Source organism: Myotis brandtii, unplaced genomic scaffold (assembly GCF_000412655.1).
Source record: "Myotis brandtii unplaced genomic scaffold, ASM41265v1 scaffold463, whole genome shotgun sequence".
In the NCBI taxonomy this organism is placed as follows: Eukaryota; Metazoa; Chordata; class Mammalia; order Chiroptera; family Vespertilionidae; genus Myotis; species Myotis brandtii.
Genome location: NW_005367694.1, coordinates 411,813 through 423,166, shown reverse-complemented (window position 1 = coordinate 423,166; position 11,354 = coordinate 411,813). Strand labels below are relative to the sequence as shown.

General features: G+C 47.3%; 1 protein-coding gene across 1 annotated transcript in view; it reads right to left on the bottom strand.

Annotated features, from left to right (window-relative positions):
• Positions 1-1,968: 1,968 nt before the first annotated feature.
• The window catches only part of PSMD9 (proteasome 26S subunit, non-ATPase 9), a 9,682-nt gene continuing 296 nt past the window's right edge, over positions 1,969-11,354 (bottom strand). The window contains exons 2-6 of the mRNA XM_014547057.1: positions 7,462-7,569; positions 5,466-5,677; positions 4,567-4,668; positions 3,250-3,338; positions 1,969-2,953 (exon numbers count right to left, since the gene is read on the bottom strand). Of these exons, the coding sequence (XP_014402543.1) occupies positions 2,926-2,953; positions 3,250-3,338; positions 4,567-4,668; positions 5,466-5,677; positions 7,462-7,569 (539 nt within the window). The 3' untranslated portion in view covers positions 1,969-2,925. The remainder of the gene's footprint in view (positions 2,954-3,249; positions 3,339-4,566; positions 4,669-5,465; positions 5,678-7,461; positions 7,570-11,354) is intronic.

Sequence of the window (11,354 nt, the reverse complement as noted above, 5' to 3'; positions counted from 1 at the left end):
CAGCCGGTCTCCCCGGAGAGGCACCACCGCGACTGGGGCGGCGAAATCTGGTCTTTCCTTTTCTGGTCTTTTCTTCCATCCGCTTTTCCCATGGAGCCATCCCCTGAGAAACTCCAGAAGCGAACACTAGCAGTTTTGACTTTCTGACGGTTTAACAAGATTAAGTGAAGAAGTATGAAATGTTTTGGTAAAAATTCTCTTTTCCAAAAGCCGTCTAAATTTCCCGGTCTAGCGGATGCTGCACCTAGATGTCTTCCACACGTCCTCACTGGGGTAAAAAGTGTTGAGAATTTTAGCTAGCCAGGAGATTATAGTAGAGGATACATTATCTTGCTGTTCTTATCACAAAACGTTTCTGCAAATCCAGTTTGGTTTAGGATCGCCTGGCCAATGTGGCTCAGTGGTTGAACATGGACCAATGAACCAGGAGGTCAAGGTTGGATTCTGGGTCAGGGCACATGCCTGACTGGGTTGCAGGCTCGATCCCAAGTGGGGGGTGTGCAGGAGGCAGCCAATCAATGATTCTCTCTCATCATTGATGTTTCTAACTCTCTCTCACTTCCTCTCTCAAATTAATAAAAAATATATTTAAAAAAAATAGGATAATTCTACTTCCCAGTGACCCTCCCCTAGAATCTCATGGAAGAGGGCACATCTGGCCATCCCGAGGTTTCCAAAGGGGGACCTGCAGGAAACCAGCCAAAGGCACGATGCAGAAGACTCTGCTGCTATCCGAGAATGCGAGTGATCCTCCCCACCCCACCCCCACGTCTGGATGGGAGAAGCTGTGTTGATTATAGTCTAGGGCAGTGGTCGGCAAACTCATTAGTCAACAGAGCCAAATATCAACAGTACTTCTTCAAAATAGACTCGCTCAGGCCGAAAACCGACTTCTGCGCATGGGCCACGAAGTTTCAATTGCACTGTACGTGCGCGCCCGCACGTGGTATTTTGTTGGAAGAGCCACACTCAAGGGGTCAAAGAGCCACACGGGTCTAGGGCAGTGATTCTCAAACTTGGCTGCACATTAGAATCACCTGGGAATCTTTTTAAAATCCTGATTTCTGGGCCTCATCCTCCAGAAATTGTTTCTTTGTTACTAATGTTGTGGCACCCCATAAACCACTAGTCCATGCCACTACAGTTGCTTTTCTGGGGGCAATGGGTTTGCATCATTTCCCTCTCCTTACGTATTTTACATTCCCCTCACCTTCTACACCTCTGTTGATCTGGGTCAGTGGTCGGCAAACTCATTAGTCAACAGAGCCAAATATCAACAGTACAACGATTGAAATTTCTTTTGAGAGCCAAATTTTTTAAACTTAAACTATATAGGTAGGTACATTGTTATTAACTTAATTAGGGTACTCCTAAGGCTTAGGAAGAGCCACACTCAAGGGGCCAAAGAGCCACATGTGGCTCGCGAGCCGCAGTTTGCCGACCACAGGTCTAGGGCTTATAAAAAAAGATTGAAAACACTTGGAATTAGAACACCCAATTGAAACAGCAAAGCTCGGTCAACACTGTGGCTGTGGGAGGGGAACACCCGTGGAGGTGGGGCTAGAGTAACAGTTTGGGGAAGACCCTCCACAGGAAGGCTTCCCAGTTGAGCGTGAGAACCCATGGCAGGAAGCACAGGCCAATACCAACTCCCGTCAGGGCCAGCTGGTACCTGTATCCACCCAAGCAAATTCAGTCCCAAGAGACACAGATGCCCTAGCAGAGTGAGCCAGATCTCTGAAGGAGAGGGGACTGCACGAACCGTGGGAATAAATACAGTGAAGAGCGAAAGACTAGAGTCCCTAGGAATCACTGAAATCCACTTTGCCGTGTTAGAGAGGAAACAAGAGGCGGACCCATACACACTGCTGTTCCCATCAGCAACGTCAAGCACACCTTAGCAGTTTATAAAATAGTGCTGAGCTGAGGGTGTGACAAGGTTCAATGATAAAAAGCCACAATAGAAGCTCATCTGCAGGCATTTTTATTCTACAAGTGGAGGGAGCTTGCTGCCCTCTGGTGGATTATGGATGAGAAAGCCGACACCTGCTGGGCTGCCTGGGGAGCCTCCTGGTTTATCTATTCTTTTCTTTTTTTTTTTGTTATAAAAATATGGAATGCTTCACGAATATGCATGTCATATTCTTAAAGGGAGCAGCTGTGGCTCTGGAGGTCCAAGTGCTGAAGACAAGATTTCTGTATCTAGGGCAGCAACGCCGCACTGCAAAGGGGGACGGGCAGCTGGTGTCTGGAAACCCCGTGCCATAAAGAAGGATGTTCCGGAAATATTGTGGTCAAATTTGACTTTGGCACAATTATTGTTCTACCCCTCTCTTTTTTTCCTTTTTTTTTTTTTTCATTTTAGAGAGAGGAGAGAGAGAGAAACATCGTTCCGTTGTTCCAGTTATTCATGCACTCATCGGATGACCCCTGCATGGGCCCTGACCGGGACCGAACCCACAACCCTGGCACATCAGTTCAATGCTCCAACCAACTGAGCCACCGGCCAGGGCCCAGCTTTCTGTGAGGATGTTCTGGGCTTTGGCTGAGAGGCCCATAAGGAGTTTAGTTGGTGTGATAACATGCTCATATCAGTACTATAAAACTGTTTATTTGGAGAAAATAATTCCTAAAAGAATAAAGTCATGACAGCACCTGTCAGAATAACTCCCACCCTCTTGCCATCAGAGATTCCCATTTGGGGCCATGGTCTAATTCAGAAAAGATCAGCTAAGCACAGATCAGGTTCTGAACAATGCCTTAATCCCAAGAGACACACTCAGAGGCCACAGCGTTTCCACCACCTAGAAGTTCAGGCTTCCAGATCCTTAAACTCCAGGGAGAGGAGAGAAGGGAGAAATCCCCCCCAAGACACAAGTCTAGGGCCACAGAAGATGCTTTCCTGATACTGTTCCTCAGGGACAATCAGCTTTGCAAAGGAATAATGTTGCAGCTGGAAGAAAAAAAGAAAAGAAACAGCGTAAGTTTGACGGCTCCATTCAGGGAGATCAGGAGGGGAGCCCTCCTGAGCTTTTCACTTACATTCTTTAGTCCTTAAAGCAAATGCCCAGCGAGACCAGGGCTCCCTCCACCTCTGCACCTATAGTCTCATTCCTGCCACAAGTATTCATCATCAGTTCTACAGGTCACCGGGGGATTCCCATCATTTCCCAACCACCACCCCCCCTTTATGTCTAACAAACATGCAATGGACACTGCCGTGTGAATGAACCAAAACAGATACTTTACCCCAGCAGTCCCTTCCCCGCCCAGCGCGTTGGGACCAGTCTAAGCCGGTGTTTCTCCCCTCTGCGGATCACTGTCACATTCAGGGGCTTCTGAAAGGAAAATGAGCTCGTTTTATGTTCAACCTCCTTAGCACTCAAAGAAGTTCAGGCTAAAACGCTGAGATGCTCTCTCAGTGGATAGAGTGTCGGCCTGCAGACTGGAGGGTCCCGGGTTCGATTCCGGTTTTTCGCCCATCAGGTTAGCAAGGATGCTTATTTTAAGCACTGGCCTGCAGTCGGTGGGTGGGGGACGTGGCACTCTCAGGCCAGTCAGTGGGGCTGCAAATCGGCACCATCCTCTTGCAGACACCCCGCCCCCCCGCCAAAAAAAAAAATCTTTAAGAAGTGCATACAGCCCTAGCCAGTTTGGCTCAGTGGATAAGAGCATCAGGAGAGGATTAACAAATATTAAAATTAAAATGTGCATACAAAATACATTTTGCAAAAAAAAAATACAGAAGGATATATCAACAAAGTGTTCATCCCAGGACTGTTTATAAATTCAAAAACTGAAAACACCCAAAATATCCCTTAGTAAGATATGATTCAAATATAGTACAGTGAATGAGGCAGTTCTAGAATACAAAACAAAACAAAACCAACAAAGTATGAACCCATTTGAATATATTTTCTAAAGAACATATGTATTGCTTGGCGCATACAAAGTTTTCTGGAAGATATACCAAAACACTGTGAACAGTGGTTACTTCCCAGAGAGAATGGAGTCAGAGAAAACAAAGTTTACTTTTATATCTTTCTATACCATTAACTTTTTAACAATGTGTATGTATTACTTTTTTTAAAAATATGCTTTTATTAATTTTAGAAAGAGAGGAAGGGAGAAGGGGAGAGAAACATCAATGTGAGAGAGAAACATCAATGTGAGAGCGAAACATTGACCGGCTGCCTCCCACATGCCCCTGATCAGGGAGAGCCTATAACCCAGGAATGTGCCCTGACCAGGAATTGAACCGACGACCCCTTGGTGCATGTGACGACACTCAACCAACTGAGCCACACCAGCCAGGCTGTATGTGCTACTTTAATAAAAATTAAAACAAGATGCATCAAAATTAAAAAATTTTTTGCATCAAAGGATACTGTCAACCGAGTGAAAAAAGCAACCTTTAAAAAAGAAGAAAATTCTGACATATGTAACAACACTGAAGGACCAAGAAGACATTAGGCTAAATGCAATACACCAGTCACAACAGGACAAATATTATGATTCCGGCAATTCTAGGGTTACTGACCAAATGCCACGTAACCCCCAACTCACCCCCTCACTGTGCTGCACCACGGTGCCAATGTTTTGCAGCGACTGGAAGTTTTGGGTGTTTACGGAGCCAAACTCCACAATCTCATCATCCACCTGCAGACCCTAAAGAAAAAAAGAGATGGAAAACCAGGCTAGAGGTTAGATGTGCTTCTGGTGTTCTTTACCCTTCCATACCTAACTGAATGTCAAGGCCAAGAGCGTGTTTTCTACGGGGGACCAGGACAGGCCCAAGGCGAAGAGGTCATGCAGAAGGCAGATAATTGGGCACCTCCTTCGGGGGGCTCCTTCAGGGCAGATCTAGTAGAAGGTGGCCAGGTCTGCCCAATGTCTGATAAGAGCTGGCGGTTGTGGAGGTTGAGATATGTGGGGGAAAGCCAACTGCTGCTCTCTGGAGTCCTGACCCAGGTTCGGGGCACCAGACAGACGCAGGACAGCCTGGACCTCTTTTGTTGAGGGGTCAGAACTTAGACAAGTTTGCCCTCAAATGAGCAGCCATAGGCACAAGGCTGACCACAGGCACTAGTATGACCTTTTCATTCTAAGAATACAAATGGTGATGCACTCATCCCTTCAACAAATATTTGCTGTGTTGTCCTAGCCAGTTTGGTTCAGTGGACAGAGCATCAGCCTGCGGATTGAAGGGTCCTGGGTTCAAGTCTGGTCCCAGACATATACCTGGGTTGTGGGCTCGGTCCCCAGTGGGGGGCGTGCAGGAGGCAGCTGATCAATGATTCTCTCTCATCATTGATGTTTCTATCTCTCCCTCCCTTCCTCTCTGAAATCAATAAAAATATATTAAAAATATATATGTTTGCTTTGGGCCAACAACAGCACTGTGCTGGATGCGTGGATACAGTGGTGAACAGAACAGAGCCTCTGTGTAACAGGCCCTGGCTTACCGCGATGCTGGCAGGGGAGCCGGGGCTGATGCTGTTCACTTTGGCAAAGGCCTGAGGGGGGCTGAGGCCCTCGCTCTGGCTCAGACTTCGGCTCATGGCCTCTTCCTGGGCCTCAGCCATGTCCCGGGCCTGCTTCTCCTTGTCCCGAGCATGCAGCTGGTGCAGGGCCTCCTCCACCTGCTTCATCACCGCCTTGTGATCGTTCTGCAAGCCTGGGAGGAGGAAACCGGATCAGGGGCCAAGGACGACAGCCGAGCACACAAGACTCCCTCATTCATTCTCTGAACACTCAATGAGCACTTCCTACATGCTCGGCCTTGTACTGAGTCATGATTCAAACAGGTAACAGAAGTCAGGAAGCAGAAAATGTAGACGATAATTCCCTTTTTAAAAAATGTTTTTTACTGACTTGAGAGAGAGAGAAACATTGATGTGAGAGAGAAACATCGATCAGGTGCCTCAGTACACACCCTGACCTGGGACCAAACCCACAACCTGTGCTTGCACCCTGACCCGGAATCGAACCGGCGACCTCTGGGTGCATGGGATGATGCCCAGACAACTGAGCCACACCAGCCAGGGTGATAATTCCCTCCTAATGTGAGTTGGTGGTAGGCCAGTGGCTGCCGCCTGTGGCAGTGTGAATAAGGCCCCGCAAAGATGTCCACGTCCTAGTCCCCGGGACCTGGGACTGTGCTGCTTCACATGGCAAGAGGGACTTTCGTGTGATTAAGTTTATGACCCTGAGAACGAGGTTATTCTGGATTATCCAGGGGGTGGGCCCAATGCAGTGGTTCCCACCGTGGGGCACATGCCCCACAGGGGGGCAATTTGATTTTTAAGGGGGGCAATTCGAGAATGAGTTATTAACAGTGAATTCTTGCATTTATTATGGTTCTAGGGCCTTCAGATACAGTATATAAATATATATTGTGACATATTTCTGCATTTTCAGTTCTCTATTATATGTTCTGAAACTTTATTTGCTATTTTTTCATATCACTTCATATTATTATTTTTTAGCAATTTCTTAGTGATTTCTTCCTCAGTACTTCAACTGTCTTTTCATTTCTCTCTTTCATGGATGCCGTTCTTTGGAAGCTTGTTTAGACTAAGTTAATGGCCTTTTAGGCTTCCTCCACGTGAACAGGAGTTCACTTTTTGAATAATAAGAATTATATATCATGGGGGGCAGCAGGGTTTTAGAGATGCTTAGGTGGGGCATGGGAACCACCGGCCCAATGCCAACATGGGTCTTTTTAAGTGAAGGAGGGAGGCAAAATGGGAGAAAGCGATGTGACAGAATCGGAGTTGGAGGGATCTGTCAGCTTTGAAGATGGAAGGAGCCACGAAACAAGGGATGCGGGCGGCCTCTAGTAGCTGGAAAAGACAAGGAAACGGGCTCGTCCCTGGAGCCTCCGGAGGGAACACGCCCTGCCCGACACCTTGATCTTAGCCCAGTGACACCACGTGGAGGTCTCACCTCCCGAGCTGTGAGATAACAAGTCTGTGACATTTTAGGCCACGAAGTATGTGCTGATGTGTTATATGAGAAACAGAAAACAAATGCACTGCCCACCTCTGTTCTCCCTCCGTTCCTGGGTCACCATCACCAACAGCGAAACAATTCCTAACACATAATTGATGCGATTAGGATCGGAAGCAATATCTGACCTGGGTTTCTATTGTTATTTTAATAAAGTTTCCAGAATGAAGTGAAGCTCTTAAAAACAAAAGGAAGCTATAAATACTGAACCCTGAGTTTAACCCATTCCCTGAGTTCTCATTCCTCCACGGAGACAATGAGATAATCCTGTCGAGAAAAACAAAAGGAAGCTATAAATACTGAACCCTGAGTTCTCATTCCTCCATGGAGACAATGAGATAATCCTGTCGAAGCAGAAGAGAGGGAAGCAGGTAACATGGGATACTGGTGATCTCATTCGTGTGCCTTTAATGTCCCCCTCTGCAGGGTGGGGCCCTACGGGTCACTCACAGACGATGTTGTGCCTGGCAGTTCGAACTTGGTACAGGTCCACGTCTGAGCGGGGGTAGCCCTCGCAGTCCACCAGCGGCTCATTCATCCCAACACCTTTTAGCTGGAGGAAAGAAATGTGGATTTTAAAAAATCGCACAGGCCCGCCTGGAGTGGCTCGGTGATTGAGCATCGACCCATGAACCAGGAAGATCACAGTTCGATTCCCGGTCAGGAAACATGCCCGGGTTTGGGGCTCAATCCCCAGTGGGGAACGTGCAGGAGGCAGCTGATCAATGATTCTCTCTCATCATTAATGTTTGTATCTCTCTCTCTCTCCCCCTCCCTTCCTCTCTCTGAAAAATCAACAAAAACATTAAAAAAAAAAAAACTTAAAAAAGACCTCTTTCCCACTCTTCCTCCGCAGTCATCATGAAGGTGACGGTAAGGAAAGCTGCCACCTGTGGACCACTTGGCACAGACTCGGCATGTTACCCACGTCCTCCCACAAGTACCCTCTACGGTGGGCCCTGTTTTTTAAATTAATCTTTGAAAAACACAAGTACTGCATGAATCATTCTCCCTTTTTGAAGTTAGAGCTGTGCAGATAAGACTAATGACTCTTTTGAGCATGAACCCCAAGGCCAGCCTCCCCTGGCTCCTCCAAGCCCTCCTCCTCCAGGCAGCTGACATCTGGCCAACAGCCTTGGAAGCTGGAGGGGAGTGAAAGCCCCGAACGCATCCAGCTGTGGCCGAACGTGGATTCTGTTGAATGTAAAAAAGATGTAAGAGGGCTTTCAAAGAGGCCCCCACCCAGGAAGGACACCCTGATATCACCAAGGGCCCATGAGGGACAGGAACTGGGTGCCTGGGGACAGCGAGGGAGAGAGATTTTTCATTTTACATCCTTTAGTAGCCTTTGAATTTGGACCATGAGACTGTATTCCCTTTTAACATTTTAGTCTTTTCCTACGTAAGTCAGAGCATGATGTACAGAAGCAGGAAACGTGTTACACACCGAAGATGATGCAGGGGAGGGATTCTGCAGTCAGACAGCCTTTGATGTGATCTGAATTCTGCCACAAACAACCTGGGTGCCTTGGCTAAGACCTTTCCCTCCTTCAGTCTCAGCTTCCTCAGTTACTAAAGGGGAACGAAGGTACTCCGCCGCCCGCCTAGCATGGGAATTGATGAGTTGACCTCTGCAGAGTGCTTAGCACAGTGCCAGGAACATGCAAAGTGGGTTGAACAGCGGCCCCCAAAAGATATGTCCAAATCCTAACCCCAGAACCTGGGAACGTGACCGTATTTGGAAAAAGGACCTTTGCAGATGTAATTAAGTTAAGGGTCTCTGAGCTCACCCTAGATTTGGGGTGGGCCCTAAATCCAGTACCGGGCATCCGTATAAGAAAAAGGAGAGAGACATCTGGGACACAGAGAGAAGGCCATGTGAAGGAAGAGGGCAGAGATGGGGTAAAACAGCTACAATCCAAGGATGGCCAGTAGCCACCAGGAACTAGGAGAGAGGCATCGAATGGACTGTCCTTCAGACCCTGCCTTCACTTTTACTTCAGCCAGGAACTAGGAGAGAGGCATCGAATGGACTGTCCTTTAGACCCTGCCCTCACTTTTACTTCATTTCTAACCTCCACAACTGTGAGAGAGTAAATTTATCTTGTTTTAAGCCACCTAGTTTGTGGTCATTTGTTATGGCGGCCCTAGGAAATGAATACACACAGTAGTAAATGAGCACAGAGACAGTGCCCCGAGCACACAGGGATTGGGTGGAGGGATTCCCTTTGCTTCTCTCCCTTTCTCTCTGGACACTGTTACACAGACTGTTTCCTGTTGGCAAGGGAGGGGGGCTGGGGGTCCCCTATAGCCCCTTAAGACAGGACTCTCTACAGATGCTGCATAAACGTCCCAGGGCTACACACTGTATCAGCCGCCTGCCTTTCCACAATGACTGAGTTCACTGGCATTCCTGAAGCAAGACCACATAAGATACTGATTTCCAAAGTGGGGACCCACACCATGGCGCCTCACACACAGGGCACTAAATAACCCTGAATTTAAAATACTAACTCCCTTCCCAAGGATCCCCGACCCTCCAATAATCAAGAAGGAAGTCTCCATTTGGTGACATCACCCACAGGTCACCTGCTATCTCTGGGCCTCTTAAGTTTGTTTTTAACAGCTTTACTGAGATAGAATTCACAGACCATACAATCCATCCATTTAAAGTGTATAATTCAATGGTTTTTAGAATATTTACAGGGTTGAGCAACCATCGCCACAATCAATGTTAGAACATTTTCATCACCCTCGTTCCCATTCTCCCCTCGCCTCAGCCTCTAGCAACCATGAAGCTACTTCCTGTCTCTATGGAGTTGCCTATTCTAGACATTTCGTATAAACAGAATCATAAGACATGGGGCCTTTTTGATGAACTTCTCACTCAGCATCATGCTTTCAAGGTTCATGCACATTGTGGTGTGTGTTAGTGCTTCGTCCCTTTTTATTAAATAACATCCACTGTATGGAGAGACCACATGTTATTAGCCACTCATCAGTTAATGGAGATTTGTATGGATCATCTTGATGTACATTTTTACCTTATACTTAAGGGAAGAGATTCTCATTTTTTCACATGCTGTAGAACTATACTAGCAAAAGTTCCTTTTAAAATAAATTTATTTAAGTTAAAAAAAAGTGGGTCAACTTAAAGCAAAACATACAAGGAGCCCCTGGCTGGGTGGCTCAGTTGGTTGGAGCATCATCCCATACACCAAAAGGTTGCTAGTTCAATTCCCATCCAGGGCATATGCCTGGGTTTCAGGTTCCAACCCCTGTCCGGACACACGTGGTAATGCGGGAGGCAGCCGACCAATGCTTCTCTCTCACATCAACGTTTCTCTTTTTCTCTCCCTTCCTCTCTCTAAAAATCAGTGAAAACATCCTCAGGTGAGGATGAAAAATAAAAACATAAAGGGAATAACACTACAAGAAGTATATGGGTACAGCATCGTGCTTATGGTAGACAGCAATTTAAGGTTAAGAAATTGCTGGCATAACACCCAAAAGCACAGATTCTGGATTCAACAGGCCTGAGACCCAAATCCCACTTTGTGACTTTGAGCAAGTGACTTCCCCTTCATGACCCACCACCCTTCGGGCGTATACAGTGGGCACCCAGAAAATGGTACCCTGGCCTCCATCCAGCACTTCACCTTACTCCCATTACCTAAAATGCATTCCATCCGCCCTACACAGGATGTAATGAACTTACTTTCTCTGCAAATTGCTTTGTGGTTTTAAGAAAAACTATCAGTTTTGGAGCCAGACAGACCTAGGATCGAGCTCTACCACTGCCACTCTTTAGCTACAAGACCCTAGGCAAGGGTGTACCCCACTCTGGGCCTCAGTTTCCTCTTTACGCAATAAGGACAATGAGCCTTAACTGTCCCTCAAAGTTCAGTCCTTTGACCTGTAGCATCAGCATCGCTAATAATCTGCCAGAAATACAGCATCTGCTCCGCCGCGCCCTGCCCCCCATCAGGCTGGGTGAGCAAAACCCGGAACATCTGGTAAACGTTTCAGCCCAGACTGGTGATGGCGGTGATTGCCAACCACCCGGCCTCTGCAGACCTACTAGCTCTGTGGCCGGAGGCAGGGGGGCAGGTCTAAGCTAAGCAACGCCTCCGTTTTCTCATCCCTAAAATGGGCGAAATAACAGAGCTCACCTCAAAGGGTTGCTGAGAGGATGCAATGAGCTCACCGATGGAACGAAAGCACGTGAAACCACGCCCAGCACAGGGTAAGGGCTCCACAAACGCTGGCTAGGATTCCCACAGTTTAGTTCTCAGCGTTAGGAGCCTCTCTCCACCGACAGAGGCCGCAGTTGCGGCGCCGTG